Source organism: Dunckerocampus dactyliophorus, chromosome 14 (genome assembly GCF_027744805.1).
Source record: "Dunckerocampus dactyliophorus isolate RoL2022-P2 chromosome 14, RoL_Ddac_1.1, whole genome shotgun sequence".
NCBI classification, from domain to species: Eukaryota; Metazoa; Chordata; class Actinopteri; order Syngnathiformes; family Syngnathidae; genus Dunckerocampus; species Dunckerocampus dactyliophorus.
The window spans coordinates 2,882,423-2,907,770 of record NC_072832.1 but is presented as its reverse complement, the minus strand read 5'-3'; the positions used below and the strand labels follow the sequence as shown (position 1 = coordinate 2,907,770).

Sequence of the window (25,348 nt, the reverse complement as noted above, 5' to 3'; positions counted from 1 at the left end):
TGAAGATATTTTAAATATTTTTTCATTCTACTTTTCTTAAAAGTAATATTAAAATCTTGTCTCATTCCCGCAGACACAATCTCGTGTACCGTCTGGCATCGTGAACTGAGTATCACATGACCGCCCTATGGCGTACAGATAATGAAAACCCAAAATTCATTGTGTCAGAAAGTTGGAATATTGTATAAGATCAATTACAACAGAAATATCAGGTTCTGCCTGCGATTGACTGGCGACCAGTCCGGGGTGCACCCCTCCTCTCGCCCAAAGTCGGCTGGGATAGGCTCCAGCATACCTCCGCTACCCTAGTGAGGATAAGCAGCATAGGAAGTGGATGGATGGATGTCAGGCTTCTGAAAAGTCTGTTCATTCTATGCACTCAAGACTTTGTTGGGCTTCTTTTTTGCATGAGTTACTGCATCAATGCGGCATGACATGGAGGAGATCAGCCTGTGGCACTGCTCAGGTGCGCTGGAAGCCCAGGTTGCTTCGATAGCAGCCTTCAGGTCATCTGCATTGTTGGGTCTAATGTCTCTCATCTTTCCTCCCGACAGTACCGTATGGATTCTCTAAGGAGTTCAGGTCAGGCGAGTTTGCTGGCCGATCAAGCACAGTAACATGATGGTCATTGAGCCAGCGGAAAATGAAATCAGCATCTTCATAAAGCTTGTCAGCAGAACGAAGAATGAAGTGCTCACAAATGTCCTGGTAGATGGCTGCGTTGACTGTGGAAGCAGAAACACAGTGGACCACAGCAGTAGATGCCTTGACAGCCCTAATCGTAACTGCCTGGAAACTGTACACTCCACTTCAAGCAACGTGGATTGTTTCTCCAGAAACAGTCCACTTCTTTTTCTCCACAGCCCAAGTAAGACACTTATGACTTTGTGCTTGGCTCAGGAGTGGCTTGTCACGAGGAATGCGACTTTTTTTTTATTTGTCTGTGCGTTGTGTTCTCGATGCGCTAACTCCAGCCTCAGTCCACCCCTTGTGAAGCGCCCCCAAATTCTTTAATGGATTTTGCTTGATAATCCTCTCAAGGCTGCGGTTATCCCCTTTGCTGGTGCACCTTTTCCTTCCACACTTTTACCTTCCACTCAACTTTCTATGAATCCTCTTTGATACAACACTCTGTGAACAGACAGCTTTTTTAGCAATGACCTTTTGTGGCCCACCCTCCGAGTGGAGCGTGTCAATGACTGTCTCCTGGACATCTGTCTTCCCCAATGATTGTGTAGCCTACTGACCCAGACTGAGAAACCATTTGAAGGCTCAGGAAACATTTGCCGGTGGTTTTAGGTAATTAGTTGATTAGGGTATCGTAATCATAGCAAGTTAGTGTGACATTACACATGGGCCGGTATGCGATTCTTGACCTTTTGCAAGTCACAACTTGTCCACAAGTGTTTTTGACTTGTTGGATTGTATATTTGCTGAGTTTTGATTAATTTGATTGTGTCAAGTTTGACTTTCCACTTCCCACTTTTCCTTCACACAAAACAAAAACAATCACATCTGCCATGAGGAACTTAGCTGCCAATACAGGCCACGAAACCTACCTCGCGGGGCTAGCACATTAAAAAGCTTAAATTTAATACGGCATTTGAAGAACTGACACTTGACGGAGTATGGTGAGCTTTCGAGGCTCACGGTGTGATCATCAATCGAACGGCGGCTAATGCCGCCAAAGTGCCCGTATGTGCGTGACAGTCAGAATGCTAAGCAAATAACACGAAAAATAATTGAATTCATCGGACAAGATGACCAGCCTTGGTCAGCGGTGGAAGGCACAGAGTTCGCCGACTGCTCTCTCACTTGGAGCCCACCTCCGTGCTGCCTGGATGTCCGGCTAGGGCTCCACCAATATGCTCTCACATCCAAACTCTCCTAAAAGAAGGCGTCTCATCCTCTGTACGTGTCATGAGTGATACTGTATATGTTCTCTTGAAAAAAGTATATTTTTGTCTAAATTCAGGTGATTTCACGGTTCCTTTTTATATCATATAGCCAATAGCAGGGGTGCAGCCAGGAATTCTGGCCCCCATGAAAAAAAAAAAATCACCTTGAAAAATTAATCCATGTGATCGGTATCCGTATCGGCCAATTTCACTCATGGATGATGATCGGTATCATAATCGTCAGCATAAAACCCTGATTGGAGCATCCCTAATATTCCCTTTTTTTAGCTGTACTGTGAGCAAGGCACGTGGTGTCCATTTCCACCTAAATTCCCAAACACGGTTCTTCTTAAGCCAGTTGGTTGCACATACAGTACCTTATACTGTTGCTGTTATTTTTTCTTGCATGTGTGATCTATTCCATGCAGAACCTTAAACAGCCCCTTTACAAACATGAATGCCTTCATAGCCGTGTATATTTGTCTCCCAGCAGCATCACATGACATGCAATTATACCAAAAGCACACAATACTGTCAGAGTGAGAAAGAGAGCTCGCTACCATGAATATGTTGTCCCTATTCTCTAGAAGTGGAGTCTAAAAATATAAAGAGAGGGGTAATTGCAAAGCCAACCACTTGGAAAACAAATGCGCCTGTGTTTTCTAATACATAGTCTATGCAAAAAAAACCTCTTGAGAGAATGTTCAATTAAAGTGCAGCACACAGCCCCAGTGGAAAGCATATAAATGATCATATTTATATTGTTTTGCCCTTTTCTCTCCTGTTTATATGCAGTCTGCTACAATTAAGTATTTGGTGTTTTTTGACGCCGTTCACAGGTTTGTGCAAGGACCATGGAACTGGTATGCATACATAATTTGTGCACATGAAAGCGTGGTTTCATGTAGCTGCAGTATGTGTGCAGTAAGTGGGTGGATGTACTGCAAGTATGGATGTATGGATGGATGGTCAGGTGGGTGGCTGCATGTACGGATGGGAAAACTTAATTCCACTATTTTCTTCCCCTTCATCTAAAGCGAAACAATCATTATAATGCCACCTCTCCTCTCATCAACTACTTAGTTAGCTTAAACCTAACTGCACTTTAATGACACCGCTTCAACAGTGATTTATACTCAAGACGAGACCCCAAAACACCCCCGTGTGTCACACTAAAGGGGCGCAAATGCTCCCTTTATTGATCATTTAGAAGGATGAGTCGAGTTGCTGTAATCACGGCGGATTCTGTCCCAAATTATTCAATTAGGCCCTTCGTTCGCCAATGAGTGCAAAAAACAGGGCCATTCTGAGAGGAGGAGTGGGGGGGTCCACGGGGCTCGCAAGTGTGACCCCATTAGTGGATTTGTTTTGCAGTTGGAGCGCAGAAAGGAAATCCCTAACTGCGTTTTTGCTGTAAAACCTAAAGAGCACTCTCGGTGAGAACGAGTGTAAATGCTAAAGTGTTAATGAGCTCAGCAGGACATGCTTTAGCGCCAATCTGTGCCAGAAACGATACCTTCTCTCGAGTTGAGAGGAAAAGTGCCAACTAACCTCAGCACAAATGCCAAGGAAGTTATGTTTTGCGAGGAGGTATTGTTATGTTCTGTTTGGTGAGTATACCTGGACCTTTTGGTTCAGAATGCCTCCCCCCATTATGAGCCTCCACTTGTTTAAAAAAAAAAAAGTCTGTAAATTCTACTACAGGATCTCTGTAGGGACACAAGAGACAGACGCTGCTTTAAGCGTAGCAGGCTACCGAGCTCAAGCCTCCAATTTATTTACTATAAACTTGAGAAATGGTTTGAAACTGAGTGGCAAAGAAGGACAAAGTAGGAAGCCAAAAACATACCACTTCCACACGGAATGGGAGAAGAACTTTTTTTCAGTGTGTCATGTCTATGAGGGGCGATCGTTTGGAATTACTTTCCAGCCTCTGCATCCACAGCTGACTCCATGCAGTGCAAGTTAAGGTAATGTAATGTAACATTACTGATGCCGAGTGACCAGTGAAGAATACTACATATGACTTGTCTTTCAATGTTTCTTGACTGATAATAGGCCATAGTCAACCACAAAACAGCTGCCATTTATTTATTTCTTTTTTTAAAACACGATAGCGTGAGGGAGCGATGTTTGAACTGCAAAGTGTTGAGGGACGGCTGTAGTACAGACTTTGTGTTTCCAGAATTTTCACTGCAATAAGTCACACAGACAGGGTTGTATTACCTTGGTGGAGGTACACGTAAGCGCACCCAAAGATGGCCTCTATTCAGTTAACCACCGAGTCTCCTATAGTCGTCTACAAAAGCGTATAACCGTCGAAGTCTAAAATTACCGCCCGGCTTTTTTTTCTTTTTAATTAACAATACGTCAGCATCCAGCATTTTTATCAACCTCTGCATGCGCTTTAAAATGTTGCCTTCAGGTGAAACTCATGTGTGTTACACTTGCCGTACTGTTGGTGACAATGAACTCACCAGCGGCATTAGCGCTGGCTTAGCAGTTTGCTCTTTACTGCTTTACAACATTGGTTCTGTTGCTGCTGCATTGTGCAATACACTTGTTCATAAGTCAGCCTGTGGTCAAAAGAGCTTATGTTTACCTTTACATTTTCTCATGCACTCCAAATCATTATTATAGTTTAAAAATGTTATTGTTATATACAATGCAATAAGTTTTCCAATCTAATGTAATAAGTGCCCAGGCTGTAATTGCAGCACATCGATGTGACTGCCTGAAGGGGCGTAGTTCTTTACCCAGTAGTAATTACTGCCATATTTGGCTGAGCCTGTCCCCCACTAGCATGGAGGTCTGTGTTCCATTCAAATCTGGGCAAGCAGATAATAAAATATAAAGAAACGAGACTTTAAGGGTCTGCCAGCTGCCACACGGGTCGTAAAATAGACATTTGATGTCTCAGTACAGTCAAAATTGGGACAGCCCCCCAACCGAGCACACACTGTAATCACTGCAACAAAAGAGAGCGAGAGAGAGACAGTAAAAAAACCCAAATACTGTTTGGCATTTGAAAATGTTTTCCTGCCCTTTCTGCGTGTTGATTGTTTTGTCGAGATCCAGACAAGTACAGACCTTCAACACAAACAACCCTCTCGGTTTTCACTCCTCTAATTCGTTTTCTTTTCCGTTCATTCTGCTGGTGGTGAGCCCATCAGTTGTAGGCTCGGCACCAACAGATTATTGTGTGTCCAAGTCCCCTGTGGTCCCGTCCCCTTCACACCGCAGCTCATAATAGCAGAGTGGACAAGGATGTTATTATTTCCCTCCGCCCTGTCGCCCGTGAAGTTAATTCCGGGTCAGGTCGTGATGAAAAGCTTTAAAATGGCACCTCCAGTCTGCTGGTACATGGACATAAATATAAATACAGAGACAAGATGCACTCATGTTGAAACATATGCCTTAGTTCTGTATATTCATGCAGAGCAGTGCCGCTAGCATAGCTTCATCTTTTGTTCAGTATCAGCTACTTATCACAGGTAACTGACATGACTTCCTTTTCATTCACGCTGAGCCTCTACTGACTTCGATGGGGAAGTGTAGAGTGGGTTGTTCCACTGTGCAATCCATTGGATAAATACTGGGCATTTTCCCAACACTCAGCGCCTCTGGGGATCTATGGGGAAGTGGGCTGGCCCGGATGCTCGGCTTCTGCAGGATGATTGGTTGATCTGTCTGAGGTGGAATCCCTTTTTGATTGACAGCGAAATGAGCGACTCAGCGATCTTGAGGTACCTCCAGGGAGCATTTGCCAAGTTTTTCATTCCGTTGTTCAGAACCAATCCGGAGATTTTACTGATCCCAAGCGACTTTGTCTTTGTTAAAAATGACTAGAGTTGTGTTTGGCGACTCTCTTCTGTCACTGTGCGGTTTCTTTCACCAACGAGCTTCTCCCCGTCACGATCACGCACACTCACAGCCGGTCACACAGTAGCCTCGCGCAGCAGCTCCGGCTGCTAGCAGACATAAACACATTTATGGAAAAAACGAGCTTCCCTTCTTGAATGATCAGCAGCCGCCACTGATGCAGAGGTAGATGAAGCCACTCATGATGCTTCAAATGTAGCCACTGCCATCATAATAACAATTACATTAGGAGTTTGCCTACAGCCACACCTCTGAATGCTGTTTTGGACTCAGACCCACGTTTCGTTCTGGGCTTGAACCAGGGTGGGCAGAATGAGAGTCGAGGGCACCAGCCATGGAGCTAAAAGCCCGTACGCTCAACGTTTATCAACGTACTTTGCACAGCTGCGCAAGCCTGCACCAAAGTTTTATAATCCCACACTTTGATCCTGGCACCGTTTGTATTATTTCCAATGGAAAAAAATACTTCAGTGTGGTGTTTGGCATACCTTTAGCATGTAGATGCAGCACTGCTTTGGATTCTGGGGAGGAACCTAATGTCTAATTTGGGTTGTGAGCTGAAAGTATCCCTAATGAAATGTCCTCTGTGTTGGCAAAGGCACAGGACGCTCTTAGAGTGAAGCGAAAGCATGCGGATGCAAATGAATGACTGCATACCGTGTGATGTGCTCCCAGTCAAGCATGCCACTAAGCCTGATGGGCTTCCTCCAAGAGGAAGAGGAGGGTATTGAAGAAGAATTGCGTGGGGCTTCAGGGTGTGTAGCAGTGGGTGGCGAGGATGAAGAAGTGGTCGTCAGCTGTCCGGGACGCCCTGTAGAATCTCCAGCAGAACCGTCTTTCACACAGGCCTTTTCAGCCTGCTATTCAAAAAGCAGTAATTGCATCATCTTTCAAGCCCTTTGCCTGCGTCTAACTGGGAGACTGGATCCATTAATCAAACTAATGGAGAAGTAAGTGATTTCAAAATATAGGCTTTGATCACGCGGCCGTCATCCTCGCTCCCTCCCATCACCTCCCCGTGCCCTCGCTTATCTTTCTATTCTCACAGTCCTTAAAGCGCCTCACAAGCGTGGACCGGCCTGCGCCAGAGATTAGCTCTGTATTAAGCTTGTGTTAAGCTGCACAAAACTTTGCTTTTACACATTCGGGCCGCTCTCCACTTGTGATTGGACTTGATTTGAAATATAGCACAGCGGCAAAGGGACTATGAGGTTAGAGAAAAAAAAAAAGATAAAAATCACAGTGGCTTATTAACTAGCAAGCAGCATGTGCCGAAGAGTCGCTATTCTAGGTGTCGTATTGATCCTAGAGAGACAGATTACATTTTTAGTGCTCCTCAGGTATATTGAAATGTGTGCACCAGCTTTATAAAAAGTGGAACTACGACTTGGGGCTACAGGCGGAGCACGCTGCCAAATTACACTTCCCCCCGTTGAAGATAAATCAGCGTCCTGTGAAAATGTCTTTGCATGTTTGATGCCACCACAAATGGCCTGGCAAGAATACAGCAAAACACTCGCACAAGCGCTTTATTTATTTGACTAATTTACTGCTCATGACTTCACATGTAGGGCCCCCTCTCCAATGAACCAATGAATAAGCTTCCACGTACAGGTGTACACATTCGGTGGAAGCCAATTGAACAAAGTCCCGCTTCTGGTCACACTTGCTGTTTATGAGATTCTGTCTCGATTTTGCATTGCGTCTAAAGCTTTGACACTCCCACTCGCCATGGCACTTTGCCTTGAAAACATGCGTCATGCAAGCAGGATGACGCTCATGGTCATCTGTGTGCCATCTCTTGCCTCCTCTTTTAAGCACTCTCAGGTCACAATATTAGGTAAGCAAGCACAAGCACAAGGGGACGGATGATACGTCATCTTATTCTTACCTTACGTAAGTGCATGAGGGTACGACCCCTGGAAAGTGTCTGTAACAGCGACGCTTTTCGTGCATCCGGTCATGATGAACTTGTGTCCAGTGGACACACTGGTAACTCACCAGAGGGGGTGCTACTGAGCGGATGTTGGGGGGTTGGTCACGCCTGATGAGTTTTTGTACCGTGCTGGACTTGATCTGTCCTGCGCTCACACAGCACTTTTGTGCTTTGGCCCATTTGCTTGTTGCATGACTTCTACACTGCTGTATTACTGCAATTTCTCTGACTTTGTGGATTATTTTGAGTGGTTCTGATTACTTGTATCGTGAAAAGTGATAACTGTCATTAATTTCTTGTGAGTCGAGTGATCAGGATTTTTTATTTTTTCATTGTTAATGTTTTGGTTTTTGAAATATATTTTAAAAACTATATTTTATTTGTACTTTTTGTAATTAATTCTCTTACACACACAAATGCAGTTGTGGATGAGCAAGCATGCCATGGGGTTTGACTTTTGAATTACTTTGAGTCTTTGCATTTTATTTATATTATGAAATGTCAGTTCTGATGAGGAATCCGCATTAAAGTCATGCTGTGACGCGGCTACGTTGCGTGAGCACAGAATCATGCCGTCCCCTGGCCTACATCTTCCAAATGTGCCAAACTAGAGGACGCGTGCCCTGCTTGGGCGCAGATCAGTTTGCTCACGCTTATGTCTTATTTATGTCTTATTTGTTTTAATTCCCCGTATTATGCCTGCTATATTGGGTAATACGAGTGTAAAGGTCACTGCAGGGGCGTTATTCTGTGTCTAAAGGGCTCTGATAATGTTAAAAAAAAACGTATTTAGTAGGTTGTAAGCAGGTTTCTATGCTCTAACTATGAAAATATTCAATTTGTATTCACTAATCTGGGTCTGGAATCAGTTAACCGTGATAAATGAGGGACAACTATATAAAGTATTCATACTCACATTCGCACTTATGTACAATTCCTAGTCTCCAACCAGCCCAACATTCTATTTGTGGGACATGGGAGGAAACTGTAAGAAGCTAATTGCTGTCATAAAAATGTAAAAACAATAAAATATTCAGCCTTAAATATAATGACAAAGGCATATAACGAAAGTGATTTGTGTTGCACATGTGCCCATTTCACCATTTCACCATTCTTAACTGTCATGCGAGTGTAAAAATACGTTAACCACTATTAATAGTAAAAACAAACAACAGTATACCTTCACTTTGACAACAAGTGGCTTCTCGCGTTCTTCTACTCCTAACATACCGTTATTTCCGGTGTATAAACCACTACTTTTTTCTTACACTTTACTACTAATTGTTTAAATACTGTGCCGCTTGAGTCAGTGAGGAAACGTTAGGGGGCTCAGGGACCTCATGAGCACCCTCTGGTGGCCATTGGACAATGAACTGCTCTGCTGGACAAAATGCATTATGGGGAATAAGTTAAAATTGATGCTTTTTTTATATAAACTCCTATTGGAACTTGTCTTATATATTTCTTAGGTATACCTTTTGAGTGTTGAGTTGCTGTGTGATGATCTTAGGGTTCTTTGTAAGATGACACTGTGAGCCAGACTGTTATATCGAGAAACTACCTCCGTAATTTCCGATGGGTTGACGAGCTTTTTGTGAGCTCATGATTGGCTCCTGTCAAATAAATTGGCTCGCTGACTTGAGAACGTCACAATATGTCTTTTTATGACGTGGACATGTGTGGCAAATATATATACAACTCTGTTTTTCTCTTGACGGGTGTAGCTTAAACACTGGTGTGTCTTATACACGGAAAGTTACGGTACGTCTTACGGTGTCACCAAAAAAAAGCTACAAAAAGGCACAAAAAACAAATGCAGACTACGTCCTCTGACCATTACTGAACTGAGCTCTCAAGGTTGAATTTCAAGTTGGATAATGAACTCTTTAGAGAATTAGGTGTGCCTCTTTGCAATGACTCAACGGCAACATTTGGCTTCTTCTGAATCCCGGCTGTTGAATCTGAATCAGCATGGACATAACTCAAAATATTGGGAATAAAATTCCATAGACGTTTTGGATGCACATCTACGTGAACCAAGGACAAATTTGATAAAGTTTTAATCACGAGCCGGATCATTTTTGTGACCCTGCCATTACTCAAACCTTAACGTGATTTAATATGTGCCATTGATACAGTGTGACCCCGGAGGACAAATTGATTAACTGTTGATTATGATGTGGATAAGATTCATTTGGAAAATAGGCCAAACTTGGAAGAAACTTGGTGTAACTTTATTATGAACTAAGGGTAGCTAAGGAAACGGTTCAATACTTGATAACGTCTGTGTGTGGTCGTGCTTTTACAGCGCGCCCCCTCTGGTGATTAAAGGCTGAATTTTTGATACCATATAGGATCACATTGAACTGTGCAGGTCTACCGAATGAGATCAAACACCAGCTGCTGGCTCCAGCTGACAGTGAACAAGATACGTGCTATAGAAAATACAGTCCAACAAAGAATGAGCTCCATGTAGCGAAATACCACCCTTCCTTTGCTGGGTGAAGGTATCGTTACATGGAAAATTACTCCTGAGGCTTAATAACGTCTCCATTTGTGAAATAGGTCCATTATATGTGCTCTTGTGTCAAGGTTACTTATAGTATGTGACATTGACAAAAATAAGTGCATTTCAGCAAGCGTTGTTATTATATCTTCTCCAGTGACAATACTACACAAAGTACACATGGATATCTTTAGTGTCGAGTACAAAATTAGCCATTCTTATCTAAATGGTGAACAAATAGTGGCCAAAGCGTCAATATTTTTTGTGAGCACCTTTGTATTCCTCAATGAATGGCAGCTCCCCACTGCCAGCAGCACTGATGCAGCCGCAGACCGTCATGCTACAATCCCCAACGCTTGACTCTAAGCAAGACACAGAGTTGCCAGCTATGGAAGACAACGTAAAACTCTGAGGAGTTTGTTCTGGTACCCTCCCAAATCCCTCCAAAATAGCCCCTGCTAACCTAAATGGTTTCCCACCTGTGTGTTTTACAGTATAGGTTCTTGGCTGACTGTTGTGCATCCTGTCAATATGAACATATACGTGTATGCCATCCCTTGCCACTTCGCAGTTCGAATTTCAAGATTTGCTATATACAAGATTTTTCAAAACTACTGTATATTAACTAATAAATCGTGCAGTTTTGTGGTTGAATATGGCCTATTCTCGGGGGATAAAATGGCATATTGAAGCAAATTACATGTCATTTTTGCCTAAATTAAGCATTTTCAAGCATAAAAATGGCTAAATGAACTATAACACAAATATGAAGCAGTCAAAAAACTCATTCGAAGACGCTGTGAATGATGTGTAGAATTCTACACTGGTCACTAGGGAGACGATCGCTGGAAGAACAGGCTTGAATTGCAGGTTTGAAAGATCTCAAAACAGGCACAATTATCCCTAATAAATAATAAATCCCTAATAAAAACACAATCTACTGTTGCGGCCGTAACCCACGACAAGGTCAAACTCAACCCTGAACCCCCGACGCCACTTCCTGTCAGCTCGCCATTCAGCTCCTCGGAAACACATTTGTAGCAACACACAGGAGCATGAGTTTTATTCCTACTTCTTTACTTAAACAGCGTTATACTCTTATTATGTCTACTATATTGGGTAATACGAGTGTGAAGGTGACTACAGGGGTGTTAGTTCATGTCTTGAGGGTTCTAATAATAAAATATGCAAAATTGGTATCATTACGGCTGAAAGTTTGGGCGTTTGAGGGTCCCTGCCTCGCAGCATGCTCGGGGATACGATGTGCTCTTTTGCTCATTTAGAGATACTGTAAGAATGCCACTTTTAGAATTGGTTTATTCATTTTCTAATGTAAGATTAATGTCTACATCAACAAATACTAACCGTGGAATCGAATTGAATCGAATCGTATCGTTTGTATACTGTATCGAATCGTTTTTAAAATATATCGTATTTGAAACGCATCAAATTGCGAATCGAACTGCCCATCGCAAAGAGATTCCCATGTTTGTGTGAAAGGGGGTATTCTCTCCACGTTCTTCTTTAGACAGTGAGTCACTGTTGGCCAACTTGTGAACGTCAGTGATGCTTCCTCAGACGCCTTGATTGACATAAGAGAAGAAAGAGGCTTCATCAGACATGTTTGTCATGTCGCAGCGTGACATTTGGCTTGATGGAGAAGCTGCTCCGCGTCTAATGTGATGCTCATGTGTCCGCCCGGCCCGGCATATCAAAGCCGGTCCATTTCTTTCAAAAGGAGCAGTCATGTCTTCACATTGTAACAGCAGAGGAAGGTGAAGAGGTCAGCCCTCCTCCCGTCTACTCCACTTCTGCTTCCAACTGTTTTAAGAAGTTCTTTGACAGATTTCTGTTTGTAGCGCCTACTTACATATTTATCCCAGTAAAACTCTAGATGTGTTTTGCTGCGTGAAAGGCAAGTTGTGCGCTTCATTAAAAGACGGGCTGCTTTCAAGGGAGCCCATTGCTGGGATGTTCGCACCTGAAATCTGAAGGCGACATGCATTATTCACGTGCATTTAAATAGCATTCTTCATCTTTGACCACAGGCGCTCCTTACCGGCGCCCAGACGCATTAAAATACAACTTTAAATGAATGCTTCTTACTTGTTTGCGTTTGCTTCTTCTTAGTTCATTCCTAAACCGTGCACTCACCTTGCTTTTAATGATGCCATGGAACATCCAAAAAAAGTCCTGAATGCAATTAAAAAGACTTAAGAACAGGCATTTCAGGGACAATACATCTCGTTCATGTATTTATCTATTCTTACCTGAAGAGTTATCATCTCAAGGCTGAATAAAAAAAAACAAAAATGAATGAAAAAATATTTGATTTATTTTTATAAAATATATCAAATGACAAAAAAACTCTACTATGTAATTATCATAAACTACAAGTATATATGATTAAATATTAATAGCTGTAGTAACAGTAAAAATTAGGGACGTCTAGCTTTTGATCCAATTTTCTTTAATAGTCTTGCCGATCCGATCCGATTCCGTACCGATCTTTTTTTTTAAATAATTATAAGCTTTTATTACAAACATGAATTGAATATGGTTGTGCAAATAGCTTTTCAAAGCATTAAAAATAATGCAACCAAAGTATTGCGGAATACACATTTTTGTTACACAGCATGACCAACAATATTGTTTGGCTTTTGTGACAAACCCCTCTGAGTCAGGTCCAAAATCCAATAAAAGATCCAATAAAAGTCCATCCAAAAAAAGATAAAATTGGAAAAAATGGGTGTGCAAAATACCTTTAGAGTAAGACTACTCATTTGACATGGTTATAGATACAACTGTGGTGTGATTTAAAATATATTACTTTTTTTTTAACAAACTTTCATAGAGCCTATGAAGGCCGTTTGATTTTTTCCCAAATTCCGTTTTTTCCATTAAAAGTTTTTTTTAACCTTTTCCACTTATTGCTGCCCGTGCTTGTGATTAAGGGAGATGCAGTCACACACGTAATTCCAATCGCGTTATTAATGTAAGATATTTTAATGACACACTTATTTTGTTGACACAATTAGACAAATGTGGCAAAGAGTACTCTTACTTTGAAGGCCGTAAATATATTGTGTGTGTTGACAACGGCAGTTGACGTTGGGTGCAAGAATAAACGTCGTCTTTTTTCACTCGGAGCCTGCACGTCGTCAGTGTGCATTGTAAAATGGTCCTTACATTAAAGCGGTAAAACACAACACGGTGAGAATATACTCTTCCAGCCTGAGTCGTGCGTACACACACACACAGCTGCACTAGCACACTCTGCTAAGCTAAGCTAACCCAGCTAGCTTCCATTCACGCGCCATAACAGAGGAGTGTCCGAGGTTTTTCGCCAGCGTTTCGACATGTTTAGTAGTGCTTGTGATGAGATTCCACCACGATTGGACATGTCTGCATGGTGGTGTTGCGTTTTCTTCTTCTTGCGGGTGGCCGGAGTCGAGGGGCAACTTTACCGCACCTACTGTGCTGGGGTGTGGCCCGGAGCTACCAACATTATATGGCAACCGGATCGGCCCGATCTCGTGGCGGAAGCCGATATTATCCGATCTTCAAAATGCAGCCGATCCCGATCCTGAAGTTTGGACATCCCTAATAAAAATGATTACATTCCATCATCACACTCATTACAGTACGAAAAAATACATTTAAAGATATGGAACAATAAAATTAAATATATCAATATATGATTAATTATGAAAATATAATAATGGAAATATTATGTAAAAATCATGAATATAGCTGATTATTTTTATATATATATTTTGATGTGGTAGTCCATTTCTGTTAATTGTCCCCATCCCTTCCAAAAGGAATTCTTAAATTAAAGAATTAATTAAATATATTAAATAAATTATTTAAATATAGTCTGGATAGTTGTTTTTTCCTTTATTTAAAGGATTGTGTCGTTAAAGTAAAAAAAAAAAAAAGCAGCTTTTTTCCGGTGTTCTAGTGGTGTCCTCTCGGTTAATTATCTCCATCCATTACCATCTATCAGCTTGCCAATGGAAGTTCATCATCAAAGATTCACAACCTAGATTTCCCCGAGGTGTAAAGTGTGTTAAATTTATGCCGAGTGCCTCCCTAAAGGGAATCCCCTCAGAAATGCAAATCCATCCCCTGCGAAGGTGTTCTTTTCAAGTGTGTAGTGTTTAAATGTTTTTGCTTCACACGTTTTATGTAATAATAATAATAAATTAACAGTACAGTATCACTATAAATCACAGTTCAGTGGAAATTGTTAGAAGCATTTGATAATATTGATGTACAATTGGAAAAAAAAATACAAAAAAACTTGTGGAAGGTATGAAGATGCTAAGAAAAGCTAGCAGCACAAGCACAGTGGCATACCTGTAGGAAGCTAACGGCATACCGAGAGAAGCTAGCAGGTTTCGCAACACAATAGGAAGCTAACGACATGCTGCTTTCCCACCATGGCGTACAATATTCCAGCAGAGGCTAGCTGCTTTAGCTACACGACAAACCTTTGGGAGGCTAACGACATGATGGGAGTCATGATCTGTTTTTAATGTGGTGCTCATTGAGTTTCACCTTCATTAGCGTGGATGATGCCTGGCCTTGAAAAAAGGTAATTTGTTCAGGAGGTTGGTTTTATGCTTAATCTCTACCATCACGTATTAGTAAGATATATGAGTCCAAACACTTGCACTAATTAGCGAATGTGTATTGTATACGTATGACCATAAAATGGTCCTGTCAAATAGGGCTGCCAACTGTCCCTTGAAAAACGGAATCATCCCGAAACAAAACTATGCGTCCTGAAAAGGGACGCACTTTGTCCAGTATTACTGTGACTGTCAAAAATAGCTTGTAAAATAGTGATGTGTCGGTCACGAACGAGCCGACTCTCTGAAATGAACGACAGAAGCCAGCTTGCTTCGTTGGGAGGCAAGTCGTTTTTTCCTCGTCTTTTTTTTCTGTTAAAGGCAAATGTCATTGGTCAAGATGCGTGCCGGAGTCTCCGTGTCCACACTGAGCGGGGGAGGGGCGGGGTTAAACACACGCAGTGGTGCTCTTAGGGCCAATTCGTCTGTGGGAAATTTGCATGAAGACATTTGACTTACTTTGACTTAATTTGTCTTTTGAGATGGGTCTTTGTTTTTATACTGTATTTACAATATAACGTTATAATCTATTTGTGTAGCTGTTCATTGAGGTTTGGATAAATCCATTTCAATAATAAACATTTGATTTGGATTTTGATTGATTCATTTTCCACAATACACATAATTTGGCAACAAAAAAATCAGAGGAGCCATTTGGGAGCCAAAAGAGCCGGGTCTTTTTAGTGAGCCAATCCAAAAGAACCAGCTCGCTAAAAAAGAGCAGAAATTTCCATCACTATTGTAAAATGTCAGCGGACGTATTGAATGACAGGGCGCTTGATATGAAATTGTACTGCAAACTGAGATGACACCACCCTCACACAGAATCCGGCTGATCCCGTTGGTCGAGGTGTCGCAGTTAGCGAAGAAGAACCTGGAAGACAAAAGCTGACAACAAAAAGAGCATTGATGACAGGGCGACGGGATGGCTGCCGAGGCAGATGGTACGCCTACCAGCAGTGGTCTCAGCACTCCTCCAAATTATGTAGGCTTCCTGCTAGCCTCTGGCGCTGGCCTGACGACCAGGCTAAAGGCTACACCGTGAATCTGATTCCATCTGTTCATCGATTATCTTAGAGGCTATCCACACGGAAACGCTTTCAGGTCAAAACGGCAAAATATTTTATCGTTTTAGTCTCTCATCCACCCGGAAACGGCGTTCTGGGTGCCCCGAAATCTCAAAACGCCGGCTCGTCGTTTCTGTATAGACGAGCAATCCCCAGCTTTTTTTAAAATGATGACGTCAGCAGCCCGTTGCCGTCACGTGACCAGAAGTGAGCTTTGACAACAAGCCAACATAATATCTGAATATTTCGAGTGTGATGACCCACCGCAGTTGATATTCTCGTGGTATTTTCTTTTCTTATTCTCCCAAAATGACGCACATGTAATTCCACTTTGTCCTAAGTCGAGACGAGCCTCGGAAAACAGAGGACTTGTCTTCTTCTATAGTATGGTGCGTCACGCGGTTCCGTCTGCGTGTGTGTTCACAGCGCCACACGTAGGTGTGCCTTGTGTATTACATCATTTTTCACTCAGTGATGTGTTCCGTCTGGATGCAGAAATGTACTAATCCGGGACAGCGTGGACGCACATTATTTTCAACACGCCAAAAAAACAATCTCGGGAGTGTTCCTGCGTGGACAGGGCCTTAGATTATCATTCCTTAGTGGCGATAGCTGTACTTTTTATTCCTTAACATGTGTTGAATATGTGTGTGTGGTATATTTAGGGCTTAAACCTGGATTGTGTCACAAGTGAACAATGGCAATTGAAGAGAGAAGGGGATGGTTCCGGAGCTGAATCTAGTCTAATGATTACATAACAGTCACTTTTATGTTGATCCGAAATCGGAGGAGAATGTCAACGTCAAGTTGGCAGGAGGTTTTTCCGCAGTTCCTCGCACTTTTTTGCCATTCGCTGGTGGTCCCAGATCAGGAAAGCGGGGCTCTACTGTATTTTTATGTTTTATTTTCATGCTTTGCATCAAATTATCTTCCTAAATGGTTTCCCACTGAAGAAACTTACCCGTCTGGAGCGCGTCCAAGCTCCACCCCACACCTGTTTCCACATATGCCGCTGCAGTTCCTCTCAATCCCTACTTGGCTTCCTTCTCTTTAAATTGGACTTGGCATTCCCAGGCCGCCTTTGTGCTATGGCGAGCGTATTAGAAGACGCCTTGGGCTTCTCTGCCTCTCTGATGAGAGATCTTAGCGGCGGAATATTCCTCAGATGTCACTGGAGGCTGTCGTCTTGTGCCGCCTTTCATGAGCAGAAACGCCGTCGCTCCCCAGAGTTTCCCCCTTGCATCATCTTTTCAACAAAAGCCAAAATGACTCAGCAGGGTTTGTTGACAGCATCTCAGCTCCTGAGTGGAATTCTAAAGCTCTGATAGGTTCCAGTCGAGGAGGGGGGTTGCTCAATTCCATCGGATTCGATTAGGAAAAGGGTGATTAGGCGCGTTACAACATGGAGGAATTGTGTCGAAGCGGGAGGCGCCGGTGTGTTCTCAGTGCAGCTTGTTTGGAATCCTAATGAGAAAGCCACTTTATCATCATAGGCCACATGTCACCGTGTGCCACACGCTGCTCTATTCTTATAAAACACGCCAACAAACACTGCTGTTCATGTAGATGGGATTTAGCTCCAACATTGTGTGTATTCTTGTCACAACACTCTTGATCAAAATTTTAAGACCAGTTGAAAAATTGACCAGGCATTTTGCACTGTTGGCTCTTACGGAGGTTTTAAGTACAGCTTCAAATGCAAAACGAAGAAGTGGGCGCGAGACAACGAATGTTTTGAGTAAGTAATTCATTGCAAATAAACATTAAAGGGAAATAAGCTGTTGATCAGCTGATTAAAAGTTTAAGACCATAGCTAAAAAAAAACCTGAAACCACCAAAAAATAGAAATGAAAGGTCCAAAAAGACTCAGTAATGATTAGTTACGCCATTTTAGTTGCCTCGTAAATGGGTTTGGGCATGCTTGATGCCAGTGTTTCCAGGCTCGTGGGGATGCTGCTCCAGTGGTTAAGATGGCTTCACGGAGGGCATCCGCTGTCTGGAACCAATGCCCATTTTTGTAAACTTGTCGTGAACATGTTTTCTCTCACTCCCTTTTTTTTGCATTTTGGAGCTCTACTTAGAACCTCCTTAAATCCAACAGTGCAAAATTCAAATTCTTTGCAACTTTTGACCTGGTCTTAAAATTTTAATCAGGAGTGGACATGTATTCTTATCATTAAAAAGTTAATCAGTTCTCGTATTTCATTCGTCAAATTGATAGAACCAACATTTTATGGATTATTTTGCTAGACACCTCCCGACGCAAAGTTGGATCAGTTCAATTACTGACTACGGCAGGGGTCACCAACGTTTTTCCTTGTGAGAGCTACTTTTACAAAATGGAAATGGCCAAGAGCTACTCATTTTTGTAACATTTATTTTCAGAGCTTATTTTAAACCCAAACAAAGCGAATATGCTTGTTTTACCAGAACATGAACAAAATGCTGGTGTCCACAACTCACATGTTCTATTTCAGAATGCATTTCTTTCTCCTGTTCTTTCATTATTAACTGAAAACCTGAATGAAAAGCAGGCTTGCGGGCACCTCATGTGGTCATGGGGGGCTACCTGGTGCCCACGGGCACTACGTTGGTGACCCCTGGACTACGGTATCCCTCATTTATCATGGTTAATTGGTCTGATGCCTAACTTATAAATGTCATCTGTTTATGACCTTCAAAATGCAGCTTGGAACACTATTAGAGCCCGCTAGATATGAAATAGCACCCCTATAGTCACCTTTACAGTCATATTACCCAATATGGTAGACATAATAAGAAAAAAATGTCATGTGTCTTCTCAATGCCTTATCCGCCAAGCGCAGCGCAAAACGGAAGCGCAGCACCAAGGTTATGTTTTTGCCGGCGTGTATCTGTTTGTCTGTTTATGTTCAACATAACTTTTTTAATTTTTTAAAGGATTCTTAAACATTGCGAGATAGGACCATTTTCGGCATTTGTGCATACAACTCCACAAAAAATGGTCAGAGCACTTGGAAAAAAAGTTTCCAACAGGTTGCACAAACTATCAAAGACTGATCCAAAAAATGTAGGATGATGATTTTGGTGTGAATCACAATATGGGGGGGAACTATGGCGCTGGCGGAGGTCTGCGCTCTCCGAGTGCTTTTTTGGTATTTGTAGTTTAGTTCATTTAGCCATTTTTAAACTTGAAAATGCTTGCTGTAGGTCGGACATACATTTGCTTAAATATGCACATTTTCTTTTTACTAATAATGAGTCAAAGTCACCCGTGAAACAGCGCTGATCTACTCGTTAATGTAATTTGAAAAACCGCGATAGAGTGAAGTCTCGAAAATTGAAGAGCAAAGTGGTGAGGGACGACTGTATCACTCCAGGAACTCACAGAGAATGAGACACCTTCTTTAAGGAGACTTGCGATGTGAGAGCACATTGTCTGATGGAGCTGTTCATGGCAGGACTTCCAAATAGAACATAGATGGGCTCCAAGTGAGAAAACAGAACCTGGTGTCTTCCACTGTTGAGAAAGGCTGGTTATGTAATCCAGTCACCATACTTTTTCAACCGTTTGTTTTTCAAATGCCGTATTAACTTACAGTTATTTAACATGCTACCCCCGTGAGATATTTTTCGTGGCATGTATTGCAGGATGCAAACTTTACACCACTCTCACAAATGGCATATAAGGTCCACGCGGCAGGCATGTTTGTTGCGCTTGGTTTGCTGCCCCACCCCTGTGCAGTGTGAAGGAAAGGCGGACACAAACCAAGACCTGAGAGCACGGCACTAGACTGCACACAGGGATCTCTACAGGCTTCAGGCTGCCATAGCAGGAGCCACAGGTGATGGATAATTTGCTTTTCCGTGGAAATCGCCCGATACTGATTGTTGGCCGATCGATCATCGCATCCCAAGTTATGAACAAATCAGATTGTTGATCACTGAATATTAAATGCTACCTTTTAAAATGCCGTAAAAAAGAACCTGGACAAATAAATCAATAGACACAAATAAACAAAAAAAAAATTGACGTTCCAACGTGCTTGTAACGAGTTTTCTCCCAATGCCGCCTTGCCAGCGCTCCTCCATAAAAAGCCAGCGTAATTTGGAGAACCAGCATGCGGCTAATCTTCTCCTGCAACCTCAGAACAGTCACGCTTAAGACTTTAACGCCGCTCTCATTTCCACATTTCATCAAGCTGAAAGATGTCCACTGGAGTCCGAAAGCAATATTTACCTCCACGCTTGAGGCGACACATCTCGAGGAAACCTAATTTGCGCACGACTGCTCTAAAATTCAAATGGAGAGCGAAAACTGAGCAAATGTTGCCGCGAAACATTAGCTCAAAACTTAAGGACGCGTTGCTTGCGTGGAGAAATGACACTGTCATATGTAGCTACATTTAACTGAAACACCCACCATACAGCCGGTAAAAGTTCACAGGTAATGGCGGTACTGTGAAGAAGATATGAGCTGAAGGGCACCTTCATGTCTAATGTGCGTGTGTGTATCACTGCAGGGAGCGTGCATTTGTACAACAAAGACAGATGGAAGGAAGAGCGTAGGCTGCTGCACTTGAAATGAAAAAAGGGACACATTAGTAGTTGCAATAGTAGTAGTAGTAGTAGTAGTAGTAGTAATAGTACTTGTAGTAGTAAAGAAAGAAAAAACAAAAAGCATATGCAGGAAGGCAAGTCTAGTTTGCAGTTTTTGAAACATTTATTCCCCCCCCCCAAGCCGATTCGTTTTCCCGGTCATCTTGAATCACAAAAAACAACGGAGCGGCGGGGCTCCACTGACCTGACCTCCATAAATTTCTCATCATGTTTTTAAAAGCTGTGTTCGCTTACTCCCCCCATACCCACCCACTGTTCTCTTTTGCTTTATTTTTACAGGCTTTGGAGACCAACCTGGCGTCCAAGGACAGTCACTGGGTCTACGCCAACGAGGTGAGTCCAAAGCACAAACAAGCTGAGTCGACGCGTTTCTTTGTTATTTGTTTGTTGTACAACAGCCTTTCTTTCAGCTCTTGTTCTGAGCACACATCAAGCCAAATGCCCCTCTGAAGTGGACATAATAGCACACAACAGTCAAGTGCGCACTCTGTATGTTCCCTATGATTCCTCCAATTATTCTGAAAATCAGCGGATGAAAGCGAATAAAAAGGGTCGCTCCCAGTTGACCTGCCTTACAATTAGCATGTCAGTTCCCAGCAGGACCTCGCCGACCACAAAAAAAAGAAAAGAAAAAAAACTTGCTTCCATTTATCATGCTGAAACATTGCATCCTCTCATACGGAAAGATGTCACTGGAGCACTCAAGCCTCAATACGTGACATGCATTGATCCACCTGGATGATTCATGCGCGGACCTCCACAGTCATAAACCTGTTCCCATGAGTGGCATATCATATATGAAAAGTAACGCAATAAACCCTAACTTTCTTGAAGTTGTGGCATACTTTTGTTATTAAAACAATTTTCTGAATGTTCTGCACTCCTGTTTCCGTGCCGGTGTTGTATTAAGCTGAATAATGCTGCCTTTTTCTTGCCATTGGGCAACTGTAGCCCCGCTCGCCATACCTGACATCATGTTGTCCTTCTCAAGACAGCAAACTAGTTGAGGCTGAATCAATAGTAGTGCACTCCACTTTGCTTCCACTGCTTCAAGACATGAGTAATCGATCAGTTCCAGCAAATCAGCTCATGGATTATTTTGCCCCTGCGCTAGTTTTTGCAATGTGACCTGTCATGTTGCCAGAAAATACTCCACTTAAAACATAACATAGTGTATTTTTGTTGTAATTCTTGCAAGAAGCAGTTGCTATGTTTTCACGTTGCAGTACAAAGATGCTGTCCAGTGCTGCTTTTTTGTTAACGAAGGGGGCAAATATTGATTAGTAAAGGTTAATGCAGCTTTTAGTATTCTTGCAATCCAAATGTGCCTCCGTAATTTATTTACCAGCATTGGCAGCAACTGCTTTTTACTGCTGCAACACAACAGAAATATCACATCTCAAAATAAATGATTCATTATCAATTTGAACAGCAGAAGCGTGAAGGCCAATGACAACAATATCAAGCAACATACGTCATGAATATATAACGAATTAATGCGTTTGCTTAATGTGTGTCTTGCATTTATTTAGACATCAAACACTGTTCCTGTCACTTCTTTACTAGGGTACTTTATTTACTTGTTGCTCGGTGTGTCACAAGACACCCAACTCACGAGATGAGTTGATGCACGAGATTGGGTCTACAAGAACGAAAGGAGATGAGATTTCGACATTAATTGTAAGAAAAGTACAACGGAAAAATATGACTGGACAAACAAATTTATTTAACCAAGTCACAAAACAATGCAGGTGAGTTTTGAAATGTTTACTGTCCCACAAATTGATGCTAAATGATATTCTTAACATTTTTCAGACCACATAAATCACTAATGTTATGATAAAGTATAATAACAAATAATAACAATAATAATACATCATAATAATGCAACATTTCCTGTAACATGTCATATTTCAATGTTGTAAAGTTGCAGAATTGGTGTTTGTGACATGTATTTTCTCACAGGCAATTCGTACTGTCTGTCAAACGTTAGCAGGATTTCTTGACATTCTGGCTTTTCAACTGTATTAAAGAGCAGCATTTCTTTTGCCATGACTTTCTGTGAACGCACACCATTTTGCCCTGTTCTGTTTGTATTTACTTTGCCGACGAAACGTCTCAGTGGATGTTGACTGTCGGGACGAAGGCTCTGCATCTTGATGTGTAGTTTTTTTTCTTCCCAGATGGGTAAACTGGGTTGGATGGATATGTTTGAGGTGGGCAAGTTTGTTTTGTTGACTATTATGTTGCTACCACCATCAAATAAATTTCACATACTGGCTGGCGCGTGTTGATGGGCTCACCTTGCTCATTATTGATATTCCCGCACGGGGGTTGTGGCATTTGGCTTTGCAAGCATCTTTTTCCCTCTTACCTTCTACTACGTTACCTTGCATTGCTCCTCAAAAAGCTCCACTCTTTTGCTGTGTGGAAGCTAGTGGCCCCGCCTCGCCACCACGGAGAGAAAGCGACTGTATGACTGACAAGAGGTCTCACTCTGTTGGCTTTTGTTCTATGGAACGGCTTTTCTCTACCAAGTGTGTAAGCGCTGAACCAATGCACAGAGTGAACTCTATTCCTGCCTCTTTGGAGGTGAGAGGCGGGGAAAACAGACATGTGCATGGCGATATATGGAGGCCGGCAAAATTGTCGAGTCCATGGTGTGATTAATTTATTTATTTATTATCACGAGACATCATGTCAAATCTCATCACGTCACGAGACCTTGCATCACTGCTACTTATTATGTATTTAAGTGTATGTTATTTTCAATGTATTTATTTAGTGCTATTTTTCTTTCTTTTTTCTTCTTCCTTACATGCCTCACTGCATAAAGCAACAAATCTATTTCTACACATTTGCTATTATTTTTTTTCCCGATTAGAAAATTAAATTGGTGGCATTTAAAAACAGGAAGTGAACAAACTATCAGTAATTGCTGAGAGACGGAGAAGGGGTCGGACAGAATAGCATTTTCAGACATGTTGAGTTGTGCAAGTGCAATCATGTGACGTTCCTTAATGTAACCGAAACAAAACTAAGACCCTGGCTTTATAATACAGTTTTTATAAAATACCTTTTTTTGTATTGTTTTGAATCAATCCATCCATGCGTGCAGGTAAAATATGGATTTGCAAATGGCTAAAGAGGCCTCAAGCTCTCTGAAAGGCTTCTCTATCTACCTTTTTAATTGGTATTATTGGATTTGTATGCTTCACAAAGCAGCACCAAAAAGGGTCTTGTGCAGTCTGAGCCTGTTTGATAAGTGGCTGACTGTAATTTTTAATTTGAAGTAGTTTTTACACTCAGGCTTATACGTTTCTTTAAGTCTTTTTGTTACAGACTTGCAGGAATTACGGTATGTATGAGGCAATTTCCTCCCTTTAGGGCGAATGTGATGTGTTGTTAACAATAACCTTCATTCCCTTTACCTTCTTCTGACCTTTCTAACCTAATTCTAAAGACCATGAAAAAGCTATAGTTATCTTTCCCTTGTAATATGCCCTCTTTTCCTTTTTTATTATCCAAAATAAACTGCCCATGAAGCTGACATTCACCTTGAAAGGAGAAGACACTTGTTGTCCTTCAGAGCTGCACACTTGTGTCAGAAAGGGCTACAGTAAAACAGCGAGTTTCACCTAAATTACACTGTTTTTATTTTCATTTCGAGCTCTTTAATAGCCACCCCTTTAACTCAATCCCAGCATGCGTTGTTTTACATCTCGACAGGGTTGGGACGATAAATGACGGCAAGCTGCTGATTTGTTTTTTATTAGCCTTTCATTTGGTTTCTGGGAACTTCCTGATCACAGCTGCCTGAAGCGATTTGAAGGACGGACAGTGCATCAGAATTATTACTTTAAAAATGATTGTATTTTCAAATGGAATTATCTTGACATTGGTTTTCGAATTGGCCACAAGAGTCAGAATTTAACGTTATATGTGAATGGACAAGCAGATTATGTGTGCATGTGGATGTACAGACTGATGTTTGCATCACGCATGTATGTGAATGGACAGACAAATGTTCATATACGGGAATAGACAGTTTACATGAATGGACAAACAGGTGTTTACGGCGCAGCTATCCATATGGACACACAAATGCTTACCGTGTGGGTATATGAATGGACCGACAGATGTTCACATTATATGTATATGTAAATGGGTAGACAGATGTTTACATTGTGCGTATGTGAATAGATAGACAGATGTTTACATCGTGTGTATGTGAATGGATAGACAGATGTTTACATTGTGCGTATGTGAATGGATAGACAGATGTTTACATCATGTGTATGTGACTGGATAGACAGATGTTTACATTGTGCATATGTGAATGGATAGACGGATGTTTACATCGTGTGTATGTGAATGCACAAATACATGCTTACAATGTGCGTGTATGAATGGACTGACAGATGTTTACATGGTGTGTATGTGGATGGATAGACAGATGTTTACATCATGTGTATGTGAATGGATAGACAGATATTTACATTGTGCATATGTGAATGGATAGACAGATGTTTACATGGTGTGTATGTGAATGCACAAATACATGCTTACAATGTGGGTGTATGAATGGACTGACAGATGTTTACATGGTGTGTATGTGGATGCACAAATAGATGCTACCAGTGTGGGTGTATGAATGGACACATAAGCATATGCTACTGTATGTCCGTATGTAAATGGCAGATGGTGTCATCATGTATTCATAAACTGACTTACTAAGGTTTCTATTTAGTGTGTATGTGTCTGACAGACAGCTGTTACCATTGTGTGTATGTAATTGAAAAAGCAGAATTTAACAGTAAGTA

General features: G+C 41.7%; 1 protein-coding gene across 7 annotated transcripts in view; it reads left to right on the top strand.

Annotated features, from left to right (window-relative positions):
* Window positions 1–25,348, top strand: part of grid1a (glutamate receptor, ionotropic, delta 1a) — a 342,967-nt gene that overhangs the window by 202,762 nt on the left and 114,857 nt on the right. For all 7 annotated transcript variants that reach the window (XR_008573689.1, XR_008573690.1, XR_008573691.1 and 4 more), the window contains exon 5: window positions 20,805–20,858. Coding sequence is in view for 2 of the 7 variants with exons in the window: in XM_054799052.1 (XP_054655027.1) it covers window positions 20,805–20,858 (54 nt within the window). In the remaining 5 variants the exon portion in view is untranslated. The remainder of the gene's footprint in view (window positions 1–20,804; window positions 20,859–25,348) is intronic.